The 27,141-nt window shown below is 41.6% G+C and overlaps 1 protein-coding gene across 1 annotated transcript in view; it reads right to left on the bottom strand.

Annotated features, from left to right (window-relative positions):
* odad2 (outer dynein arm docking complex subunit 2) overlaps positions 1–27,141 on the bottom strand; it is a 39,975-nt gene that overhangs the window by 5,785 nt on the left and 7,049 nt on the right. The window contains exons 8-20 of the mRNA XM_051411246.1: positions 24,641–24,858; positions 23,925–24,074; positions 22,789–22,942; positions 15,866–16,012; positions 15,289–15,498; positions 13,845–14,078; positions 13,319–13,429; positions 13,012–13,166; positions 7,384–7,564; positions 7,223–7,284; positions 4,674–4,788; positions 1,250–1,438; positions 783–1,004 (exon numbers count right to left, since the gene is read on the bottom strand). Coding sequence (XP_051267206.1) covers positions 783–1,004; positions 1,250–1,438; positions 4,674–4,788; positions 7,223–7,284; positions 7,384–7,564; positions 13,012–13,166; positions 13,319–13,429; positions 13,845–14,078; positions 15,289–15,498; positions 15,866–16,012; positions 22,789–22,942; positions 23,925–24,074; positions 24,641–24,858 — 2,148 coding nt within the window. The remainder of the gene's footprint in view (positions 1–782; positions 1,005–1,249; positions 1,439–4,673; positions 4,789–7,222; positions 7,285–7,383; positions 7,565–13,011; positions 13,167–13,318; positions 13,430–13,844; positions 14,079–15,288; positions 15,499–15,865; positions 16,013–22,788; positions 22,943–23,924; positions 24,075–24,640; positions 24,859–27,141) is intronic.

Genomic DNA, 27,141 nt, shown 5'->3' with positions numbered 1-27,141 from the left:
CAATGTTTTCCCAAAATGCTGAAATATGGGTACATGATCATCTCTGACAAGACATCAATTACAGCGTAATCTCAACATAAAATCTCTACATCACTGTCAGGGACAAACATAAACAGACTCTGAGAGCTGAGCATGGAAACAGCCCAACAGGCTCAAATGTTAGACAAAACAATGCTTGTTTCTTTTTGGAAGAGTGCTACACAACTGCAATGATGAAGAAGGCTGGCGGATGTAGCTTTACAGAGTCAAGAAAACAAAAACTGGACCATAAAAAAACATTGTTCTCTTTTCGCCTTGAACAGCTCTGACCCCACTCTTTGGCCTGAACCATATCGCTGCTGCATTCTACCCTGATGTCCAGGAACAGCCCTTAGCAACAGTTACCCCCAGCTACAGCCCTTTGACTTGTGCTGTAATGGCATCTAGGGTCTACCGGAGAAATGGCACTGCGCACACACTGAGCTGTTTGCTTTTCTGAATTCCCATGACGGCTAGAAAGTGGAGTCATGTTTCCGCCGCCGAATAAAACCCACTTTGTTTCTGCTCCATCGGTCAAAGGGTCTGAAAATAGTCGCAGCTTTTCAAAGTTTATTACTCAGTGTTTTTCACACATCGCTAAAACAAGGGTGGTGGGAGGCCAAAGCACATTTTCCTCAATGTAATTATGCCGGATTTAGTCTCAAAAGCACCAAATAAAGTAGAGAAATAACTACTTGGTGAATTATCTACAAAATGCAGAAGTTAGGAGTCAGAAATCCAGCTTCAGCAGCACTAAAACTGACCTTGACCACTCCTTTCCCGTGCATGGTGATGCAATTGTTGGGGTCCTTGGACAGCTGGTACAGGGCCATAGCTGTGCTCTGGTGGACTGCCTTGTCTTTTGACTTGAGGTAGCGCACCAGGGGGGCCACGGCCCCAGCATCACCAAAGGATGCCCTGTTGCTGCCCCAGATGCAGCAGTGGCCGATGGCCTCAGCCAGGTGGCGACGGAGCCTGTCATCAGTCTGTGGAGAGGAGAACAGGATGCTATTAGTCCCCAGAGACAAGTCCTTACAATGTAAAGGCTCTGCAAAAGACTCTTGGCAAAATCTAACAAAGTTCTGCTCATTAGCTGGATTTATGCCGCATTGAGTAGGAAACGCCAACTAAAAAACGTTGTAAAGACAAGTTTGTTGTATGTTGACAGTAAGGGCAGTGTTGTTGAATAGTAAAACCTTGTTGTTTGTCTCCAGCAGTGAGGTGTACTTACTGTGTTAGTCAACTTGGCCAGCAATGGGACAACCCCGTGATCAGTAAGGACCGCCAGATTCTCCTTGTCTTTGGCTATTTTGGCGATGGCGGCGCAAATGCTTGCCAGCACCTCGTTGTTTGTTGACTTCAGCAAATTAACAATCAGTTCCAATCCACCGACAAGGGAGCGCACCATTTCCCCTGCATCCTATAGTCAAAGAATCTGTTATTAGCTGGTGCTCTGTCAAAAGGAACAAGGGGGATGATGGAGAGGGAGGTAGTGTAATGACTGAGGAAAGAGAAGAGGGGGCCAGGGGCCTTTAAGCAAGAAAAACAAAACAAAGGACACTAAATAAGTACATACAAAGTATTTTCATCAACCCAGGCAACAATCAAAGTCCCATCAGTGCAAAGCAACCAGTAGAACTATCTTTGTCTGTGTATAACGGATGCTATTAAAAATAACAACACCCTACAGTCAAGCTGTGTTGTGGAACAACCAATAAGTTTGACATCTTTGTCAACCTCTCGTGCTCTCACTCTAACTTGTCATAATGAAGATGACACATAGAATTTAGAGCTTAGAAGTGGCATTCAAAACTTTAGCCCCAGACTAACACACAGTGTAGACTCAAGGCTTCATGGTTTGAGTTCATGGCACCAGCTGGTACCACAGGACTCTCAGCCACTTATGGGGCAATGCCTACCAAACCAACAGGCTGGTAGGGAGCACTGCGAGAACCACAGCGGAAGAGCTGGCAGAGACGCTGGCTTCAGTATGGCTTGGCACTTCAGGCCGCTGTTTAAAATCACAACTCACCGTATCGCCAGCCACGGAGGGACACATCAAGGTGGCCGAGTCTGTAATGTTCAGTGCTTTGAAAATAGAACAGAAATTCCCCCAAAAGCATACAATTATGGATGACTGCAAATCACAAAGCACGCTTAATTTGAGTCCATTTCAACATCAATCTACATGTCCAGAGCTGATGTATGGCATGGTTCTGTAATCACAGAATGTATTACGTGAACTGTATAGTTCAATAAATTAAGGTATTTCATCAAATTCAGCAGTAGCTGATTTGCAGTTTTAGTGTACAGCTGGGAGAGCTGGGTGTACTGTTGTGTTTCCCTCTCTAACAGAGAGCTCACAGCTGAGATCAGACCAGGGTGCTGTGTATGGACCCTGTGATGCCGTGCCAGAGGATGAGCCATGTGTGCAGTGCAGGGTAGGGAGGGGGTTTGCCGGGGCCAGGAGCTGACCCCCCGACACACAGGAAGCCCTTCCTCAGGAATACTGATGACGGCTGGCCGGGAGTCCCTGCGACAGAGGAAGCTCTCTCAAGCCACCAGCTGCGGTAGACTAGCCAGAATCTCTTTCATGGCCTGGACGGGCCCCCAGATCTGAAAACCGCAACATTATGAGGCTGCACACGGAAAGGCCTTTCTCGCTATCCTCTCTCTCACTCTCTCCCCTCCTCTTACCCAGGATGAAATGAAATAGAAAACACATTATCTGCTGTGCGTGATCTCAAGCTGAGGGGAGCAAGCCAAGCTCAGAATGGCAGAAGCGTGCCCTGACCCCTTCTCTGGAGTAATCAGGCCTCTATACCATACATGGCTACTATGTAAAGGAAAAATAAATCAAGCATTTAAATGTGCCTCTGCATCCAGGCAAATTAATGATACACCCCATTACATGTGACTGGGAGGGTTCTACTTCCTTGATTGGAGAACAGAAATAATTGAATGATTCACTACTTAAGTCTTTACAGTACTGGTATGGTACTAAGTGAGTTTAAGTTGTGGACCTGTGGGCATAGAGCACAGTGTCTGTCTGTGAGGGGCAGAAATACTGTATGGAGCATCCAGCAGATGCATTTATACCACAGCTCTCTCATAAATCCGCTATGGAACTGCTAACTCAAACCACATGGGGTTTTTATCTAAATAACGACTGCACCGAAGCAGCTGTATCAGGTTCCTCAACTCAATGGGCAAAGAGCACTATTTAGCTCTCGTCATTGCCCCTGTCCCAGAAAAATCACCCAAAAAGCATGTTCATGAATTTCCCTCAAAATTGGCAAGCTGACGTCCAGACAAACATTGTCAAACTTTGTTAGCGCTCAATAGTGGGTCCGCAGTCCCCTTTCTCCCTCCATATGGTTGCCATGCATCATTTTCGCTACACTCGTGGGCCGGAGAAATTCCAGCCAGCAAAAAAAAAAAAAGGGCCTCACCCCCCAAGACACCTGCCTGGGCCCAATATATCTGTTTAAGCTTAACCAGATTCTCCCACTGACAAGCTGTTAACCTTAATCACAGCGATAATCTAATAGAGCAACATTACGTTTGTAGCTAGAAATGATACAAGTTCTGGGATCAAAGCCCTGCTGATGTGTAACTGAAATTAGAGTTGACTGACAACACTGCTGTGAAACATGTATGCTAAAGGCCTGTGACGATGGCCTCAAGGAGCTCATAAGAGTAGTAGCATTAGCATTGCACTCCTATGAAATTGTCTGACTCATACTTCAAACTGTATCAAAATAGATTTTATTCCATTCCAGTTTCTCCTTCCTTGCCAAAACCTGCCACCTACATTACCCACAATGCAACTCAACCACCAACCGTTCGGTCAGAGATTCAAGTGTATTATGCTAGTAGTGGCATATGTTGCCTGAGCTGCTAACCTCGAGCAGAGATGAAGAGTGTGCTACAGATGTCTGGTAAGCTAATGCTGACTCAAGGCTATTTCATCAGACTTTACACAGCTCCATGCAGACACTAAAGACATACATATATATTATTTTTCACATGCAGGAGTACTCCCCAATACCTTTAAACTGACTTTGATGTGTAAAATTGGTTCATTAAAGAAGATCTATCTCCAAACTTTTAATTTAATTTTATGCATATTTATATCTAAAATTATATTAGTAATATTCATGGCCATGTTGTGGGTTCTTTTGCAAGGCATTTGTGCAGCATTTTACTTGGAGAAGTGCGTTCACAGAAAATCTTTGGTACCCTATGCATGGATGGTGTGCTTCTGTAACTAGCAGCATGCTGAGGGAAGATTTTCAGCTGAGAAATCAGAGGCCATGCCACAGGATATTACTCAGTCTTTCTCCCTGCCTGCGTCCCAATTCACAAATCCCAGTGTGCCAAGGAAGCTTCTCTGCTTCATATTAGCCTGAGGTTCATGTAAGCCTCCTCTGACACAACTCTGCCCCTGCTAACCTCCCAGCAGTAGGTTGGTGGGAGAGGTTAGGAGACGAGCATGGTGATATAAGCAGGCCTCTGTTTTGTGAACAGTGAACAGTTTTCTGAAAACTCTGCAGACCTCTTTGATTTAGAGGCTATCTATGTGCCTTTGGTGTGCTTCACTCGCACAGTTTGAGAGCTGAGGCAGAAGACAAATGTACTTCACTGTACTCTACCTTTGCATTCTGAATGCATGGACAAAGGGCCCATGCAGCACTAGACTGAACATCTGCACTGGGGTTTTTCAGTAAGGACCACACCAGGCGGACTCCATCAAGCTGGTCAATGATTCTGTTGGGAGAGAGAGACAGAAAAGTAGCGTAAGGAAAAAAAAAAAAAAGGAATGAACAAGGAAATAATAAGCTAGACTGAAAAAAGTGTTGTGATTTCAATCAGATCTTTCATTAAGCATAATTTTCTGCTTGAAAGATTTAAGAGTGCAACTGATCATGTTTGTTTCTCTGGCTGTGGTGTCCTGGCCAGCCGCAGGCTAAACACAACTATAGCCAAGTAGGATCAAAGCATCTATCGATTTCAACATTGGCTTTTCATCACAACTCGCCTTCAGTCCTGCTCAGTTCCTCTCCAAGCCTGAAACCCACCCACTGTCTGCTCACTCAAATCGCTCTCAACGGAAAAGCTCTGCGATGCTAGGGCCAGAGGTTAACTCGCATACATCTGTGTATGGTGCTTCATACATGGATTTATAAATAGAAACTGAGACAAACTTACACTTTATGTTGGTGGCTTGTTTTTCAAGCAGAGCCAAAAGGAGGACCTCTTTCCAAATCAAACAGAGCCAGAGACAGGTCGCTCTATATTTCATAGAGTCTGAGTGAAGTTTACTTAGGCATGAGCTGTATTTCATGTCGTATACATGACTGTAGTCAAAACTGCAGTCAGGGTCTGGGAACCCGAAGAATTACGCCACAGTGCACCCGTTGTCTGGTATAAATAACATGTAACGTGTTCCCCATGTGTGCTTCCACCAACAAGGCCGACATTGAATGCTGTCATAATTACTTAAACACTCCCTAATCACAGTATCTCCGTGACTGGCAACGAGCGAACACTCATCAGGGACGTCCCCTGCGCCATCTGTCTTCCGTTTGCACATAAATCAGTCTAGAGGGATCATAACATCAGATCGCAGTCTGCGGGGCCTCTTAAATCCGGACCAAAAACAAAAGTGAAGCGTCATATCATCCGCCAAAACAGCTCCGTCTTCCTATGAAGCAGGTATGAAACAGATTAGCAATGAAGTTGCAGCTGACAGTGATGGATTAGAGGAGGAGACCACAAACCCTGGAGGCATTAAACAACGTGTGTTCACTCTTGTAGCTACACAGGATTCATTGGAGGAAGTGCTATGTCATTAACCACACACTGCCTACTGGTTGAGAATGAAAACAAACATATGAGTATTTCATGGAAAACTTGAAAGTGATCAGTGTTTGTTTTGGGCTTTCAGTAGTTATGGATGACCTGGATCAGAATGATGAGAGAATGATTGCGCTGATCAACAGAAGTTGTTTGGGGGTTTTTTTGAGAAAAAAAAAAAATTCTGTTGGTTAAATTAAGTCATGTTAACTGACAAGAATGTTGTAGCTAACTGTGTGGTATCATGCATACATCATCATCATATTTGTTAGCTGGCCAAACACCATCTAATCATGGGGAAGCTGAAAAACAGCTCCAGCAGTGTTGGTTTGGAGCAGGAAACAATCAAATGTGAGTTATGTTAATTGCTCAGCAAACTACTGTACACATACATGTCTCAAAATAAGCCACCGCCACAAAACATACAAAAAGCGGCTGCTGAAATAAGAACTTTCTGTTTACAGCTATGTGTGAAGGCTGAAAAATTACAAAGTCTGGCCTAAATATACACACCGTGAGAAAACATGGAGAACACGATGAACCAATGCAAAACACTTCTCCGCTTGTGTGAAGTTTACCACAGTTAGACAGACATGCTTCACTTTTTATTGAACCCTTTGGTTTTTTTCCTCCAAACAAATGTAATAGGCTCATATGATAGCATTAACAGCTAAATAACAATGTAAAGTCGGTCATTAAGTTGTATTTGTGTCCAGTGCTAATTAAGAATGGTCTTGTAGTCTATAACAGCCTTGTAAAAGCAACGAGGCACAGATGGAAGCTCCACAATATTCTGCAGTATTGAGGGTGAGGTTAAATGAACGCAGAACAAAAGTCTGCTCTGGACTGTGGTTCACTGTGTTTTCCCAGCCATGTAGTCTTGGACAGGGTAAGGCTTTAGGTATGTTCGTCTGACCGGCTCAAGTCCTGACAGTGACCACAAAGTTAGAGTAAAGCACTGGGAATTAAACCACAACCATATTTATCACAGCAGGTACAATAAACAAAGCTTTTAAAATCTGTCATTAAGCTGGGGATGAAAGGGAAAAGCACCTGCATAATTACAAATTAAAAGAACATAGATTTCTTTAAGCATCAGCCCATGACAGTTTAATGATACTGTGTTTGGATCCTGGGACTGGTGTCATTCCCTTCTCATAACATATGACATCAGTACACGGCCAAGAATATGTGTTTGGAGCTAATTCAGTAATGACAGTGAGTAAGCCACAAATCACATTTTAAAAGACACCTCACATGGGGCTGTTTGCCCTGTGTAAACTGTACTCTAAATGTCAAAGACCAGGTTAGCTGGTTGGATGCCCTGGAAGAGAGGGAGACTTACGCCATGTTATCCTTATCGGTGGCACAGGCGCCCACTGCCTTGGTCACATTCACAAGCAGCGCCTGGTTAAATGACATAAATAAAAAGTACACGAATCAATACAGGAGCATGTTTTAAAGATGAGATGACCCCTTTATGCAGCAGAATAAAATTCAACATGCCTGATTTGTTCCCGTGAGCAGGTCAACTAGTGACTTGATGCCTCCACACTTGCGGATGGTGGCCTTGTTCGCAGGTATCTGGGCAAATTCTCCAAGGGCTCCCACTACATTTACCAGAACTTCTTCAGGCTGATTTGTCAGCAGGCGAACCAGGGTCTCCAGGGCTTTGTACTCCTGAAACCTTTCAAGGGAGGAGAAGAGGAAGAGGACCGGCATCATATTAATGACTGGCTTTACATTGAGCTAAATGCTAACATGCTCACAATGACACTGCTAAAATGCAGCAAGCAGGTGTAATGGTTACCATGTTCACACAGTTCACTTATTCACTTAGTTTAGCGGGTTAGAGAGGCTGTACCATTAACAGTATATATAATGGACAGAGCTTGAAGCCAATGCGGACGTGTCTTAAAAGCATACTATGCAGTTTTCCAGTTTTGTCAAACAGCTACCCCTAGAGTCGCTGCAGAGAACTTGTATTTAACGTTAACTGTCGTAAATACCACTCACCAGAGCCGTCTCTATATACAGCTCTGCGTCTCTGCACTCACAGCCTGATCCCCTCCCCCCTGTATACCGGTACATGTTCAGTAGGATGGAAGCGTCGGACATCGAACAGGCAAAGATAGACTCCGAAGATGTCTCCTGACCAGGTAACGTCTGAGCGAATGCCTGCTAGTGTCTTCCATTCAGGCTGCTTCTTATGTCGCTGACAGCTCAAACTGTCAAACTAGGCAGGGCTGATCAAAAACGAAGCAAGATTCTGTTACTGCGTTGCCTATTTCTCATTTAACAACGTTTCACAAACACTGTGTACTCTTTAGCTATAATACGAGATGTTACCAGGTGAGCCACAATTGTTTGCCACTACGGACGAGTCAAAATTGAGCAGCACCTCTGCTGGCTGTTTAACTGCTGACGGCCAAAATGGCGAACTCAAAGGCTTCAAAACGGTACTCCACAAACCAATCGTGACGTCACGATACGTTCATAGTACATAGTAGTGCTTTGTGCTAAACGCATCTTAGTTTAACGTGTTAGCATGCTAACATTTGCTAAATAGCACTAAGAATGTCATTAGTTTGGCGGGTGTTTGGTCATAAACTTGACCTGATGATGGTGCAAGAGAAAAAGTTAAGATTTATTTATTTATTATTTAATTAAAATTTCATGGCAATCCAACCAATAGTTGTGGAGACATTTCATTCAAATCTACAAAATGTCAACCTCATTGTGGCGCTATATGAAGAGTTGGGGGAATCACAAATATTTTTAGGATACATCCCCTGAGAACCATGAATGTCCGTACCAAATTTAGTGTAAACTTTGACCGTGGTGATAGATGAAAAGTCAGAGGATTAGCACATTTAATGTTGATGATTATCTCAATAATATTGTGAACTGCAATTATTTTGGCCAGAATTACCGTGACATGAAATTTTCATATCGTCCCAGGCCTAAATGTCTCTAAAACCCTTTATGGCAATCCATCCAATAGCTGTTGAGATATTTCAGTCAGCCCGACAGGCCGACAACATTGCCATCCCTAGAGCCACACCACTAGCGTGACTAGTTGTCTAAGTGACAGGTAGCAGCTACAGTGCACGCAGCCACATGGGCATAGATCTCTTACTGTAACCCAGCAGGCAGTTTTCCCACGGCTGCTCACAGTTGTCCCTTGTACGTACTTTGCATAACCAAAGCTTTGCTGTGGCTTGGAATCTCTCCCTCCCTCTTTTGCTGTGATTTTGCCTTGTTTGCCAATGCTATAGAGTGGTAAACTATAGTAAACATTTAAAAGGGATATAATGCGGTTTCAAAAAACCTCAACAAACCTCTGATGTACAGTTAAGTTCTACGACTGTTTTTATTCACAGTTACGGTTGCTGGCATCATGGTCCGTAAGCTATTGTAGATGGCCAAGGTCATTTGGTTTTGGTCAGGGTCCACTGACACACAGCCTATTCTTGCAAGTGAAAACACTGCTAATGAACAGAGTAGCTGCCAAAGTTAACTTCAGTGAAATTCACCATAAAGAAAAGCAATGGTTTTCCAATACCCATCGCTGAAGTGTCATCTGCAGTCGACTACAGTAGAATTATCTTGTAATCACAGACATAACTTTTGATAAATGAACGGTAAGTCGTGCCTATTTTTGTTAAGCCAATCCCAGCTGAAGTAATTACATGATGGCAAGAGTAGCATTACACTGCTACTGCCTGAAGCAGCTTCTACTGCAAACACAAGGCTCCGCACAATGGGAAGCTTATTAAAGCCTGTCAGAAGACACAGGAACCACAGTGGGGCTTCTGTGCAGTAGATTCTTATGATTGATTGCCTGCCTTTTCCCTTTTCTCATCCTTCTACACTAGTCACACATTCAACTAAGTGCAGAAAGCCTAAATGCTGCCTTTTACACTAAATAGGGTTTATAGGAAGGCTAGAATAAAAGTAAGACATTTCAGGGACCCAGAGATGCTTAGCAATGACCATGAAGAGAGAGAGAAAGTTGCTTGTTCAACCTGAAATTTAACAGACACACTGATCTGTTTCATTTGAAAGGAAGCAGCAGAGCAGTGAATAACTTGGGTGAGCACAGCACTTTTGTGAGGCAAGGAGAAGTATCATTTGGAGGAGCAATTATGGTGTGCTCATCATAGGGCTGGAACAGAGGTAAGATGGAGGGGTAGTCAGTAATTGGAAGCGAACCCCACAATCTTGACCCCAAACATTACTGCGCTGGCAAATACAGTCCGAGACTTGGCAGTCATGACTTTCCATTGCAAAGTTATTCCCTCACTCTTTTGTTAAGGCTTTTTTACAGCATTTTTGTGTGTCCATAACACCTCAGCATACAGGCTCAAGGGGCCACATATCAATGCATCCATAAATCTGAAAAAAAATTATGTTTCCAAGCAGGACATTTACAAAGGCATTTTTCTAGCACACATTCGCTTAACCTAAGTATAGCCCTCTCTGTAATATTGGAAGTCCTACGAAAAACATAAGCTTATGTGGTCTTTAAACAAACACACTTAAGTTATGAAGGTAATTATATTTCACGTCATCAATCATGTCTCATTTTGATGCATCATTAATCAGGAAAATGGCTAACATATGCGGCTACTTGTCTTGAGTGGAGGTCCCCCGACCTCTATACTGTCCAGACCATGCAAACCATCAGTCACATAAAAGAAAAAAATCATGTTGTTTGCAATGGGCAACAAGGTCTGTTTCATTTGACCATGTACTTAATGAAAGAAAAGTGAAAAAAGTCCACACTCTGCCTCTCATTATTGCTGTAGCAAAACATATTCCAAAATGATTTTCATTTCGGTACAGCACTCAGCCTGTGATTGATTCTGAAATGAGCGCATGCCCCTAAAACCCTGTTACCATTAGCAGCCTTTCCTTTTTGACAGTAATGGCTCGGTCACTTCACTCCAAGCTTTTGCCTGACCTAGACATTTTAAGTGATTCAAATAAGCCGGAGAGAGTATGAAAAAACAGATCCACTTACACATTCAAGTGTGCATTAAAAACATTTGCTGTGCATCATGCTGGTTTCCTCCTGAAGAGGTGGCCAATTTTCACCTTCGTTCACACCCAGCTGCCCACATCGTCCAAAAAACAAAATAAAACATAACACACACAGGAAAGAAACCATGAAATGAGAGCTCTAGCACTATTCATATTATGGCCCTTTAGTAATCAAAGATACCTTTGTGACATGTTAAATTTAGTGTTTGTAAATGAAGTGTCACTAAATGTGGTTTACATGTGATTAATGGCATCATTATAATTATTTCTATTATTGTTATTATCAGTAGTAATATAAGTGTTTTACATTGTGTGTGACAAGTCATTACATATGGCAGAGCGCCTGTACTGGCAGCAAGTGTATTAAGCTGCCACATTACTCACGGCCAGTGCAGTTAACTTGTTTTATCATTGCGCCAAGCTGCAGTCAAAAGGGTTCTCAATCAGCGCCAATTTTGTTGTTTTTTCAAGACTTTTTTGATAGAAAATTATCAAGAAGCCAGCTTGATTTTCTACTATGAAAACAGAACTGTCTGTCTATAGAGTAATAACCATACCAGTATCTTTAATCATTAAATGATATCATTTAAATCGATTTAAATCAATTTAATTTTCTTTCATGACTTGGGTATAATAGACATTGATCTGTCCATCTTGCCTGAAAAGAATGTTATTGTCATTCCTCGGCTCCTGTAAAGGAATCCTCACTTAACTCGATGTGGCAGCAGACACTCAGTTCCAGTTGGGAGGACTTAACTTAGACTTTAAATGCAGGATATCATTCTGTCAGTTATGATATATGAAGTGAAGAAAGATCCTTCTGAGTGCTACTGCTCCTTTTTCATGTTATTTTTAGAATCCCCACTGCAATTTGAACTATATGGGATTTCTGAGTCAGAAGAAAGGCATTTTCACGTCATCTCACCTCAGCAAAAAGCTAAAAACTTCAAAAATACTCTTTATCATGAAAATGATTAAAAGACAATGTCTTATCGGTTTCCGTGGCTACACTTGAGAGAATAGGCTTTGAATTGATTAATATGTTACCAAGGTATTAAATTACTGCATGTGGGTTACATATTATGTCCCCAGCCTTGCACTGAATAAGAAAATAAATACAGCTAAATCATTCTTTCAAGGGCGCACTAGTGGAAATGTATGGGGCTGCCAGGGCACGGTCTCTGGGCATTATTTATTTTAGAGGGAAAATTACTGACTTAAAAATCATTTGACACTGAAGTACAAGTCAAAAACCAATCCAGAAATGTCACTGCTGTAGGAACCAGGCTAAATGACACTTAAATAAACCTCCTGCCTTACATGACAAATGATTAAAGGCTCTGTCAGCCTGCGTCTTCTGACATTAGAAAATCACCGTCTGAAGGCTGATTCTTTCAGTATGCCTACATTTGGTTCAATACGAAAAGGCTTTGACTAACACATCACTGGAGTCTATAAAATCAGCACGCTGACTTCAGCCTTTGTTAACGGTGGAAAAGGCTGAAATCTAGCGGCAAACACTCACATAAAAGATCAGAGCTAATAGAATCCGTGCAAAAACTTTACATTTTACGCAAAATAATCACTTCAACCTAGAAACAATGGTAAAGGAAAGGGAGATATGACAACAGCATGTGAGTGGAAAAAGTGACACAGCTGGTAATGAATGAATAAGAGCCCCCCCACCCATAAAAGTAACATATGTGATGATGGCATGACGACCATAATGCACGCAAGTCAGTTGAACCCCTCACTGGTGTTCTGCATTCACATACTGTAAGACTGCTGTTAACCACGTCATCTTAGCAAACATATTTTCCAAGTTATGGGCACATGTGGGTGAAATTCCCAATTGCTAGTTGGCCCCTTTTACAATGAGGCTCATTAGATTGCAGCCCTTTTGCATACTGAGTGATTCGTCAAAGTCATATTAATCTGTTACCACTCATTACCCACACATAGTCACACACCCCAAAATATGGCTACAATGCGTTTCTGTATTTCAGCTATGTTAAGTTTGTGTGCCTGTAAATGTGTGTGTGAGGTCATGTGTGCTGATGAGAGGTAATAAGGTGAGTCCCGGCATACTTAGCCACATTCTCCATACTGATGGAACACTTCCAGATGGCCCCGGTGGCAGCGGCCAGGAGCTGCTTGTTGTTCGCCTTGCTCAGCAGTGAAACCAGGGGCTGCAGACCTTTGTACTCACGCACCAGGTCGCGAGTTTGTTTGTCTTGCGCACACTGGAAGGAAAAAAGAGAGGGTCGTGATCTACATTAATTCCTCTACAGGCTGGGTCGAATTAGGAGACAAAGAAGTCTTCAAAAAAACTATTTCACTCATTTTTTCTATAGATTATGCGTAAGAAAGGGGCAGATGTGTGGAGAACAGGTACCTTGAAGATTGCACTGGCACAATGCATTTGTAGCTCATCGTTGTCGCTGCTTAGGTTTTTGACCAAATCCTTGATCATGCCCTCATTCTGAATGGCAATCCTGTAGCTCTCCTGCAGTAATTTAACAGACCACATGAACAACATGAATTGATCTAAAGTTATGTCACAAATGTTTGGGTACTATATTTCTCATCAGTTTCATATGGTTTCATACTTTTCTATTTATTTTCCACCCTTAAATGTTTTACATTTTTGTAAATTTTTATGATAAAGACATAGATATACCATTGGATATAAACATTACTTGTAAATAAGACTAATTCATTGTTGGTTTTGGACTTTCAAAAATTGGAATATCACCAGCCTCATCCTATAAAGATAAAATCATCATCAACATTATTTACAGGATATATTTGTTTTGTCATTTTCATGTCTTATAGAATCAGACTTGAAGGTTTTATCAAACAGATAGCTTGTGTGTGCGGCCACATTAAGTACAATATCCAGTATGTGGTTCCCCATTCACCTCTGAGGCACACTCCTGCAGGGTGCCCACCACTGGAATAAGCATGTTCTCATGTGGAGACTTGAGCAGGCGTCCCAGCAAAGGGACACCCCCGGCCTTACGGATGGCCCCCTTGTTCTTGGTACTCTTGCTGCAGCTCCACAGTGCCAGAGCGCCACAGCGAGCCACCTCTACATCCTTCGCCTGGTTAGCAGTCAGGCTGGCTAAATTAGGGACACAGTGCAGCAGCTTCACCTGAGAGGAGAGACAAGGGACCCAGACTTAAGTGTGGATAAACAGAACATGAAAATGTATGCAAACAAGCAGACAAGGCCACACGTGTCTAAGCAGGAAACTTCCACACACGCATAAATTCAAGGACTCTGAAAAGTTTGCTTGCAGGATTGGAGTGATAATGGACGGTTCCAGATGGGAATAGCAAGTTGCTGGCTGTGATTAAGGGTGTAATTAAAATTCTATTACCACTGGGTCTGCAAGGATGAAAAAGCCAGAGATGCTAGGAGTGGAAAACTGTCAGAATAGATGTTGATGTTAGGTCTGAAAAGCCCAGTGTGACGGTTTATGGCCATCATTCAGTGTTATAATCCATAGTTCCTGGCCAGTGAGACAGAGCAGGCAAAGCTATTACACACAGCACAGTTCAAAGGTGGTCTTATAGCATAGCGTGAAATTAATCTGCCTCCGTGAGTGACTTGCACATGAGAACATCCGATTTGGGGCTGAGGAAAATATACAAGGCACGGAGGCTTTAATCACAGGTCCCTCTGTCAACAAACATGAATACAGGTCAGAGGATGTCGGGGACATTCTATCTGTTTTTACCCCAGCACCCACTGCTGTTTTCAAAAACTTGGTGAAAAAGGATGGATGGGCCACTATCCTTTTTTTATTCCTGTGTGTATACATGTATGTATATAAGTAACTGTATCTATTGGTTAATTATAATTATATATTGGTTGTATCATATTGGTTTTATTTTCTGTGTTATTCTATGAATTTAATTAGCATTTCTATATGTGTACAATGAAGAAACTGCAAACCTTCATGTATGTAAAATGATAAATAAATGTCCTCTATCCCTTGATTCCTTGATCTGGCAATTGCATACAGTGTGAAAAGGACATGAATGGGTGATTTATTTGCTGTGCATCAAAACGTAGTTCAGGAAAGTCTGGATATGTGTTTTACACTTGAAACTAAATAGTAATGGTAATATGTGGATCACATTGGAAGAAGACAGCATCCTGTTTTTCCAAGGGTTCCAACGTGGCTGTAGTTTAGTACAAAAAGTTTGTACTAAATCACAAACTAGCTGACGGAGTCAAGTGTTTTAATGGAAAATCTGCCACCATTAACACAAATACAGAAAGATCAGGTTCTGGTCTGCAGTTTTCTCTTCTACTGCACTTTAAGGAGACTTTTTAAATCCATTTTTCATACTCACCAGTTTTTTGATACCGCCATATTGCCTGACGGTTCTCCTTGCTCTGCGGAACCTGGCCACATTAGCAACGGTCTCAGCAGCTAAGGCCTTGAGGTCCTTGACTGGCGAGTCCAGAATCTTCACGATACTCTGCAGGCCTCCCATGTCGACAATGGCTCGACGGATTTGCACATTGTGACTGATCTTTCGCAGGATTTTCAGAGATCCAATCTAAAACCACACACACAGTAAAATATTCTAAAAATGATAGATTTGTTTTATGGAAAAGAAACTGTCGTGTGTATGCCAACATGAGGCCTCCATCTGTAGTAAGAGTACATACAGCGATATCTAGTAGCCAAACATTCACCCGCATTTCTACTAAAAATAGAGAAGACAAAAAGCCGTAATAAAATCGGGTTAGAAAGCACCCACACGTCATTAGGCCCACTGGAGAATAATTGCTACCCTGTGTCTTTAAAGGCACGCTTTCTATTCAGCACTAGTGTTTCTGTAACTAAAACACAGGCTGGCACACACGGCCGGCTCTGTTTATGCCTGCAGGCCATCCAGGTCCAGCTTTGGCACAGCTACTCACTTTGCATTTGACTTCATCTGTATCCAGCAAGTTAATGAGGACTTCAAGGCCACCTACATCCCGGATGGCCAGTTGGCACGTCTCCTGCATCAAATTAAAGTCCATCATGGCGCACAGAGTGAGCACAGTGGCCGTCTGGTCCCCTCCCTGTAATAATAATGCCAAACATGAATGAATGAAAAAGAGAGACAAAAAGGAAAGAGAGGGGGAGAAAATGAAACATTACGCAGACATTTGGAAAAGGGAAGACACAAACCTCCCTCTCCCTCTGTTGTTTCCCCCCCTAAATATCACTCCTGCTGGGGTTGTTTTGTTTATACCACAGCCTGCTAAGTGTTTAGCTTTGTGGTGGTAAACACTGATGGGAAGAAATTATTTGCTCACAGAGCACTGAGCTCTGACAACAGTGCCAAGCCCAGGAACCATTAGATACTGCCCCTAAAATGAAAAAGAAGACTATTAGCACTGTAACCCTGAAGCTAATGATGAGTTAGCGTTTCAAAAGCAGAATATGTTTTGACAGTTGCTATATACACATATTATTTTAGACCTACACCCACAGCGATTAGCAGTAACTACAACACTACTAAGTCAACAAGTGCTTGGAGGGGAGAAAATCTGTACTTTGATTTAAATACAAGCCCCTCTACACACACAGGGCAGAAAACTGATTAGGTTTTATAGCCACTTAACTACAATGTGTTGACAAAAAAACAATACAGAGATTTAAAATTGGGCGTGTGTGGTCAGATGCTGACATATGTGACTTGTCTATTTTTCCAATTGTTCTCATGCATAAATCCACATAATGTCCTAGCTGTGGATGGATGCTGACAGCATTATGGCACTTAAAATACCAGTCTTAGGGTTGATGCTTTGAGATACCATCCAGGCAGGCAACAATGGTGTTTTTTTTTCATATTACCATATTTAGTCTGTATCGTATGCAATTGCATAACAAACTTTGTTGACATGCAATGGTTTTGATCACGAGAAAGAGAAAAAAAAATCAGTAGTCAGATAAAACAGAAGCTCATGGCACGAAAATGCAACAGTTAGCTGCTGTAATACTAGACCTGCTACATGGCTTTGATATGTGACACTGAAGCGTCCACAGTCCAAAATCTCCTGGCAAGTGAACAATCAAATATTATTCCTTTTTTTGCAGTGGTTTAAATGTGCTACAGATAGATTTCTCATCTAGTGGATTCAAGGCCGTTCCAAGCTTCATAAGCTTTTATTAGTTGCACACTTCGCAAACAATTTGAGACTTCAGGCCCATCCTAAATACATTACTTCAACTAAACATAAGAATATAGCATGTCCTGCTATCAGCTACCCATATAAGTATAAAATCACTATATAGAAGGCTGGGGCAGTAATCTGTTTCATGCAGCTGTTGGAGGGGCCGGCTCATCAGTGTAGGCCTATACCACAGTCTCAAGTGGTGTTTGATCATATCTCCCTCACAAAGCAGTGCTCTGACACAGCAGGATAACTGCCACATGTGTTCTCCATATCATGATGCTAGCCTAAATGTGAACCATTTGCCCATTAACAGCAGTGGATCTACTGCTTCCTTTGTCTCCTCCATTCTCACTCTTCAAAGGATTCAGCAGGCGAGGTTCATACCTTGTAAAAACAACGAAAAAAGCTATGTTTAGGAGTGATAGCTGGGAGAACAGAAAACAGATCATGTGCTTTCATTTTTGTTAGCTTTGGTCTTGAAGTATTGTCGACATTCTTTAAAACATTGACAACATCTGACAATCTTTTATGGTGAAAGATCTTTGACTCTCTGAGCATGATAGGGGCAGATGCTCAAAGTGGAACCAATTCAACCACTATTCGACCTTGGAACAAGAAATTCAAAAAGTAGTTTAATATCTGTGCGCTATCTTGGTGGGGAAATATTAACTGTGTGCTATGACCTACTGGCTTGGCATTTCAATAGTCAGTATGTAATACCAATACAACATTTTTCTTTTAATTTTCCTTTTAAATATGGGGAATATTCTAAATCTTTATGGTCTGTTTCATAAACCCAAGTTTATCAGTCAAGATATTTGCTACTGCTAACAGCAGTGATGACTCTCTTGGTAAATTTCACAAGCAGAAACAAGCAGTTTCAATCACGGTGGTGGGGGTATGAAGTGAGTTAGTTTTGCTGGCCAAAGTTCACAGTGCTGAACTTCTGGTGGTAACCGCCTGGCGCAACCAATCCACCAGAAGCGGATGGGCATCATGGGTCAGAAAAAAGAGCGATGGAGGAGCTGATAAAGCTGGTATCTGAATACCCAAAGTTGTATAAAATGGCACTAGCTACCTATAAGGACAACCAAAAGAAAAACTGGGCCTGGGAAAACATTTCTACCAGACTTCAGATAACAGGTAAATTATCCAGATATGTAAAAATCTTTTTGTACGTGCACCTGCCTATCACCACAGCTTTGGACCATAGCGGCAGCAGCTGCTTTTAAAATTGCTTTGCTTTTTTAGGAGAATGCTCCTACAAGTAGGCGGTTTCAGGACAACTGCTGCACGTTAAAGGCCTTAGAAGTCTACAGCCATGCTAGCCGCTCTGTAAGGCTGTACTTGAGATAAATGTTGTCACCAGCATGCTAACAGGCTGGTAATATTTACTAGGTTCACCATACTGGTTTAGCAGTCAGGGCATCATCAAAGTGATTAGGATTTATCGTCTGGAAACCATGAATGACTGAACAAAGTTTTGTGCCAGTTAGTCCATCTGGTGGATCAAAACATTGAACTGTTAATGGTGGTAGAGGAATGGTCAGTAATCCAGAGTCAGTCTTGAATATCTGTAGCAACTTTTGCAGCAATCCATCTAATAGCTAATAACTCTGAACCAAACATGCCAACCTAATAGTGGCGCTAGAGGAAAAGTCAAAGGATCACCAAAGTCAGCCAGATTCCTGCTCTTGGGACTATGAACGTCTGTGCAAAATTTCATCCATCCAACAGTTATTGAGATACTGTGTGTAAGTCTGGACCAAAGTCAGATACACCAACAAACTGACATCCATACAGCCACAAAGCTAGCGTGGATAGAAAATACATATAAATCATAATGCAAAAAAGGTGAAAAGAAATAAACCTTTTAAGGCTTAGTGAATATCTAATGACAGGGTATATGGCAAACATATCTCTAAATTGCAAAACCTATGCAACTGCAGTCACCTCTACAATAACACATCCCATTAAGAGAATTTATAGAAGGATCACACTGGAATTTGCAACATGCTATTTAGATAGATAATACTCGGTAATCAGCAGTTTGTATGGCAGCTCATCTAATAATGATTAAAGGCAGTTGTATAAATACTTTATCCCCTTGTCTGATGAAATGACATAATCAAAAATGGATTTTAGAGAGATTAAGCAGTGTGAGGGATCAAATTCCATTCATGAGGTAAACTCGATATCAGACACTTAAAGATGCTTTACGCATTTTGTCTCTTCCTTTACTGCAGGTGTCTCAGCCTGAGCTACTAAATAGCTGATGCCTTCGTACTACTGAATGGAGGTCTTATTCTAGTCTGGTTCCTCTGGAGCAGCAGACTGGGTCCTACAGACACAGACTGCCCTGCCTGAGCTGAGCCACTCCAGGCCTATAAATCACAGCACTCAGCATGTGGGAGCAGGGACGGGGTTAACAGCGCTGTCAATGATACCCTGTTGACCTCAGGTCCTTTTCTTATTACTATTTTGTAGCATTGTGTTTGGCTTGGATGCCAGCCGGGGTAAATGTGCATATTGAGTATAAGTGCTGAGATACATAAGGGTGTATGTCTGCAATGCTGGACTGGTGACAGGTGGACTCGGGCCACCGCCGGCGCTTCATAGAGCGCAGTGTAAGAGAGAAGAAGCAGAGTTGGCAGAGGTCGAGCTATAGAGGATGCATGAGGTTTCATACTTCTCTGCAGTCTACAGCAGACTTAGACGGAAGGCTACTAATGACAAGAACAAACCCAATCTCCTGCTCTATTATTGGAAAGGTACTGCAGGGACAGAATGAATGATCACTGGTTGTTCCTTGCTTCATATTTGACATAGGATCTCCCATAACATAAAACTTGATCACTTAATAGGCCTTGCTGTCATAAAATGAGTGCAGTGCACATTGAGCAAACGTCTAGTCAGGTCTTTGAATTGAGAAGTTGCTTAACTCATGAGAATGAAATGATGCAATTATTCTTGTAAGTAAATTTTCCGGATTAGACATGTTGTAAATTTATTACAGGCACTAAAATTAACTGTTTTTAATTGAGCGCTTGAGTTAAAAAAAGCATCAGAAATGCTTAACTACTTAGAACATAATTGGCTACAAATTCACTTGTGCTGAGAAAATGAGCTGATACTGGCTCTCGTACGCTGGAGACAGGGTTAGTTTTAGCGTAGCAATTAGTAGAGTGGTTCTCATGAGAGAGGAGCAGGGCAGTAGTACTGTGACTGCCCAGCAGAGGGGGAGCAATCTTAATGAGGACTGAACACAATACCATGTGTGTCAGGGACCCAGCTCAGCTTGTTAATCTACAGAACCTGTACTCAGTAATATAAACACAATTTTAAAGCTATGAAGAAAGGTTGCACTGACGGTTTTTAAATAGCTGTCTCGTGAATTATCCTTTCATTGTGACTCCTCAGAAAAGATGAGAAAGGGCCATCTGCCCAGCAAAAAATATATTATACATATTATAAAAATTTAATTATAAAAAGGTTTACAACCCACAATATTGGAATGTTTATATGTTAACTAGTAACATCTTGTATATCAGACACAATATTTATATCTGTGAGAATATGAAAATTAGTTTATGTTTAGAAAGCCACAGGCCAACTTAACTGATAGCAGCTGGTGAATTTTGTATTTATTCAAATAGAGACAAAATACTCAAATGACATGTTATGGCTTAGTTGCTAAACTCTGTATGTTAAGTTATCCAGTCCTGACTAGTAAAACAGCTCTTTTAAGCAAAGTTGTTACTTACCTCGTCTTGTTTCCTGTTTTCCATAATTCACTGAGGGCCTATATGCTGTACATATAACCATATATGGCCTAAATACAGCCTGTAAGTATATATACTTAAATATAAAGTATGGTAAAATGTTTGCTTATACTGTGGCACTGATGTATTGCAGACTGGAATAAGGAAGGAGAACTATGTTAAAACTCGTTTTCCATGTCAGTGTGTTACTGTACATACATACACCCGGACAAACACACACATACTGTATAAATCTGTGCTTGCTAGACACAGATTTCTCCCCATGCTGGATTTTGTGAGAGACCATGTAACCATTTTACAGACACAGATCTCCAGTCATACAAGTATAAAAACAAACACATCGGAACCTTAGGTAAATACTCCTACATAAATATCATTAAAACACAAAACAGAACATCCATGTGTCGCTTTATGAAAGTGTTAAACTTCCTAGAGTACAAACGGCTGTCTATAGTGCAAGGGAAAGGGGGGAAAAAAAGATCTCCTCCTAAAATAAAACAGATATTTAACTTGGCTCGTGGTAGGTTTCAGCGTCTGATGGTAATGATATTATAAAATGACTACTGGACAAACCCCATAAATAACTGTGCTGTGTGGTTTCCAGACAGATAGAAGGCTGGGACATGTTGGTTACTGCAGTGCTGCATCTTGTTGAAGCAGGAACACACACAACCCAAGAGCTCACGCCACAGTCCCGCTGAAACGTATACAATATACAAACCAGTGAGGTTTTTTTTTTATCTGAATTTGCCTCTTTCATATCATTTACAGCTTATTTTTTCCTTTCTGGGAATGAATAGCAGCCTACTTTTAGAGTGGGAATTTCCTTCTATTATATTCTATTTTGCTAAGCTAAAAATATCTACCTAGATTCGAACTTTACAGCAGTGTTTTCTATAAAAGAGCTACTGAACGATTAGTACCCAAGCCACAGAACACAAATCTGTTGGTAATATCAAGAAATCCCAAACTATGTAATGTAGACTATTATTACACACTGAAATAACATTAACCCATTTCAATTTCTTTAAGTTGAAGCAGCATTTAAGGTGTTTCTACTGTTAAATAGAAGAGGACAGGTTTGCAACGTGCAACAAAACAGATTCTTGTCACAATAAAGTAAACGTAGTCTGTTTTAATATAACCTGAATGACACTGTCCAGATAAATAGATAATAGAGACCACTCAGTGAGGTAGGGTAATCTCTGAAGTCAAGTGGTCGGAGGTATTCCCAGCCAGTCTGGGTCATTGGCATTTCTATCCTCTCTTCTTTTCCTTCCATGTTTTGACACATTAATATTCACCATATGCCCTGTCAGACCTATCACGGGCGCGCTTCATTTTTATGCTTCTGCGGTGTGGGCAAACAGTGCGTACAGCTGCTGCCGTCAGACAGCTCTTTCCCCCTGTGCCTTGGCTCACATGTGCAACCAAACAGGCCTGTGTCAGAAACCAGGAATCCACGAGCCGAGCCAACCACTTCAATAAGTGTCTTCCTACAAAGCGCCACTTGAAATGGCAGCAACCTACACTTTATTTCATCTGACTTCATCTTTTTTGCTGAGTGGCACCTTGATAATGATAGAGGCAAAACAGACAGGTGGGATTATGTGATTGGAAAATTAGCTTTTCGTGATACCAAGCAGCAAGTTCTCCTACACCTCCATGTCTAAATATTATTTTCCGTGCACTGCAATTCTGAAGAGGTTTTTCTGACGAGGCATCAAAATTCTTGTACAGATGACAAATGGAAAAGAGCATGGGCTTTATTGTTTCCTGTCAGTTGTGGCCTGCCTTTGCCTGCAGTAGTATAGCTCTCTGTACAAATCACTATTTTGGGTTGAAATCCATCAGAGGAAGGAAACAGCAGTGTGCAGGGTAATATTCTCATACCTTGAGGTACTTGACCAGTTTCTGGATCTGCCAATATTCAGAAGGCAGGTCTGTGTTACTCTCTGGACGGCGCTCTGGCTGCTCTTCCTCCTCCTCACTCTCAGATGAACTCTCGCTGAAAGCGTCCACTGGCGCGGCTCCCGCCGGGGTCTTACTACACAGACAAAAAGCAGATAACAGTGCATTTAGACCTCAGATAACAATCTACAAAGGTGTGGGATAGTGTAACAAATACACAATACACAGCCAGACAAAACGAATGGAATATAATATCATGAAATCTCTTTTCCTGCATATTAAACGGAAAAACAGTCCGGTCATCCCACACAAGGAGACCCATTAAGGATTTTGAGATTCAAGTGTCAAGTTTGAACTTCCTCAGAATCCGAGCAGCAGGGAAATAAAGATTGGAATAATGTCATGGGAGGACTGGAGTCTTCATCATATACAGAGCAAAGACCCTTGCTAGCCTATTGATGCAAACAGAAACGCAGATGGCTTTTTAAAGTTGCTCAGGCCACTTGGATAACTGTACGATGAAAATTGGGCACTGTGGAGCAATGAAATTTGGTACGCATTCAAATGGGGCTGATGAGAGACAGTTCCCATGTACATACAGATAGCATTGCCAGGGGAGCATATTATCAGAAGGAGACAGCCGATATGAGGGAGTGTTTTCCAGGAAGCAACATGATGGACACAGAACAAGACCTTCACAAAGCTGCCAGGCCTACACGCTGTCCTGGGTGGTGTGCAGCCATGACTGAGTGATTGAGTGAAAGCACCCTGGTGTCTTTATTGCCTTTACACTAACTGATGAGCAGTGAAGAATGCTATCAGTAAACAGTGGCTAGCATTATTTATGACGCTAGCAGTCTGTGTACATTGGCAGATGCAACTAAGGAGACAGCTGAGGAGCTATAGCTGCCAAGAGCTGGAGGAAGAAAAGGTTTTTACATAGGTTCTTGTTCAGCACTATGGATTATATATTCACAGGTTTCCACTACAAATGTCACCAGTGGTTTGGTAAAACGGCCTTTAGGTCTTCTTATCAGTCCCTAAATCTTGTGTACAGTTGGTAACTCCATCTGCAGAGATTATACATACACAAAGGCGAACTAATTCGGGACACTTACACTTTCTGTGAGGACGGACGTCCTGGTAAAGAGGACACAGAGAATTCCGCTTTCATCTTGCTTTTGGCTCCTGGTCCCAGTTTTTTCTTCTGTATTTCACCAGACTTCTCCTCTCCAGAGCTCTTAGCGGGTTTCTTTTCCTCTGCTTTACTATAATGATGTGAAATAAGAGTCATTATGCCTGCTTCTATTTTGAAAATGGTTATTTTTCTAACATAATCATTATTTAACAATTCTAGACAAGGGTTCAGCAGGCATTTTTTTTTTTTAGCAATTCAGATACTTTTATCATGAGCCAGATTCTCCTCAAATGGGTATAGTTATCACAAGGTACAGCTGCAACAGCTCAGCCCTTGCTAGATCTATTTATCAATCAAAGACCATATGTGATAGATCTTTTTGGGATTTTTTTAAAGACTTTTTCCCAACATTTCTGTCTGTAATTGGGCAGAAAGGGTTTCCACACTGTGAACGTATTTATTAACTCAGATCATTGTGTAATCAGGGATATTTGAACTTGCCCTAAAATTTATAAACCATATAACCATCTCTTTATAATGTGTGACTGCTGGCAGACACACTGAGCATGTGTGACGAAGGGCTTGGCATCGCTGTCATCTAAAGCTCATCTCAACGAGAGGGATCCCCGCCATGCACATTACGTGGTAGCCTGAAGATATTTCAGGACACATCTTACGAGAGGAATTATCACATACCCACTTGGAGACATGAGACCGAGATTCTTCCATCTCGGACATGGTTCATATTTCTTCTCGCCGCCTGCCTTGTTCGGCGTATGCTGTTGTCTCGCCTTCTCATGCACATTCTTTTCCTGTTGCTCGTAAGACCTCTGGGGTTGGCCTTGTTCCTCCGCATCAACCGATTCCACATGCTGGATCTTTTGTGTTGATGGAAGTTCTTGAGCTGCAAAATCCTGTCGGTAAGTGGAAAAAGGCAAAGGCTGGGGAGCGAGGAAAAAGATCTCTTTCAATTCGCACCAAAATTCTAGTGGTGAGATACACAATAAATTTCGTTTGTAAAACCGTACGTATTCGGGCTGTAAATTTCTCTCAATGATGCTTATTAAAACAAAATAGTCATTCTGATGTCCACTTGTGCTTCTTGTGGAGCTGAGCGCCACATTTTCCACCAGTCATCTGACATGATGCCTCTCTCGTCATTATTTGAGACACATTATGTTTTAATGTCTGACAAAGTGTTCGCCATTTCACTCTGAGAAGAGGCATATAAAAACTACAGAGCTGTATCAGTGACACATGAAAAACATAAAACTCACATAAAAGCCCTTTCTCAACAATATGCAGACCTGCATAACAATTCAGTCATTATTGAGGCATTGGAATAAAATAACACTTTCCCAAAGCTTTACACAGAAGAGGTCCCCCTCTGTTAATTGGCTGAACAATATCAAAAAGTTTATTGTTTCTGTACATTCCTCCACCTAAAACCTTGCAGTTTGGCAGAGACAAAGTAACGCCTTTGTGTCACTGTTATTCAGTTATGATATTTTTTTTTTTGTTGAAGTTTTGAAGGTCTTTATACCAAACTTTACAACCTATATACGAATGCCAATAAGACACATATGAATGGTTTGCAGGCAGGAGAGTTTTTAATCACAGACACCTGCTCTGCAGAAATAGCTCAGACTGTCATTGTTTGTTAGGGGCTCAACATTTTTAAGGGCAGGGAAAAAGAATTAAGATGTATTTCTATGGCTTGTGTTCACGCACAAGCTGGAGCCAAGCATGCCCAATCGCTTTTCCAAAGACTTGTTTTTCATAAAACACAAAGTGACCTGCTATTGGAAACATACAAGTCAATTCACCCAACCACAGACCCACAGTCTGACTTTATTAGGCTAACCAACCCTTCTTTAATTCTATTATATGTGAAATGGACAAAGTCCATGTGCTTACACAGAAGGGAACACTCCAAATTCCTTGACATGCCACAGTAAAAAGTCCTATTACAGGTGCCTTTCTGCATCAGAAAACACTGCAGGCCTGGAGACAAATGCTGCGTTGAGCAGGACTGACGCCTGCAGTTCTTTTAATAGCAGGTGACATTTAATCATTAGCACTTTTCTTATTTCTTCATTTGTCCTTTTTTTCCACGCATTTGACTACTAAAATCTAAACCCCAACTATTTACATGTGTTTGGGGTAGACTTGTATTTAATTACTTGATCCATACTGATGGAAAATCAGCAGGGCAGCAAATCCGAAGCCAGTGGCCATAAAACATCTGTCAGTGGCAAGATTCACGCAGCCGCCACTGACTCATTATGACAGTGAGGCAGTCTATATTAATTTCAGGATGTGAATAACGAAAACAAATCTACAATCGGGGTGTTTTTTTGCTTTTCAGTGAGCGTCTTGTGCATGCAAATACACAGCATGTCCAATTTCCAATCATGCTGTGATGTCAAAACGAATCCACAACACTGAACGGAGAAGGCGAGCCTGCTTCCTCCCTGTGTTACAGCCCTCGTCGTCTCCTTTGGCTGCCTCTGCTCAATTGATTGAGGCTGTCTGATCTAATAGAACTGTTAAAAAAGACCTGCTTCCTCACATTGGAAAAGAGCAGATATGTTTGGAGATTAGACGTTGTTATCTTTGGCTATCGCCTTGCAAGTTCAGGCTCTCTGCGTTGCAATCAGGGAACTGAGCCGAAGCTATTTGAGATTGTGTTTCTAACAGACACCGCTGCTATTGCTTTGTTAAATTAAAACCGGAATGGACCATGTCCATAAGAATGACTGCAATTACTTAATATCTCAGACATAGGATGCACATTGAAGCATTTGATTGCTGTCGTCAGCAATCAATCAAATTAATTTCAAAGCAATGCGTTTTTTAAATTGACCCCATCATATGAAGGTGATTAGCTCACGTAGAGGCAGACAGAAAATATTCAGCAGTGAGAGTGAAACTAAAGTTACAGGACACTGAGAGGCACATATCAAAGGAGTTAAAGAATCCAGAAGAAAAAGACCTTGACAATGATTTGTGCCTCCACTAACTCGTTCACAGCAATTTTTACTGCTGCTGTCCATCATTTTTAGATGGTTCAGACTCAAGGCATCACTCTTCACACAGGAGTCATAAAACATAAAAGCCTGAATGTCTTTTTTTTTTACACGGTTCAGCCTGGCACTGCTCATTGGTTTATTAAAGTCTTCACTAACCCCATTCCT

The sequence above is a fragment of the Dicentrarchus labrax genome, unplaced genomic scaffold, assembly GCF_905237075.1.
Source record: "Dicentrarchus labrax unplaced genomic scaffold, dlabrax2021, whole genome shotgun sequence".
NCBI classification, from domain to species: Eukaryota; Metazoa; Chordata; class Actinopteri; family Moronidae; genus Dicentrarchus; species Dicentrarchus labrax.
The sequence above is the reverse complement of the archived record's forward strand: the minus strand, read 5'-3'. Positions and strand labels throughout refer to the sequence as shown.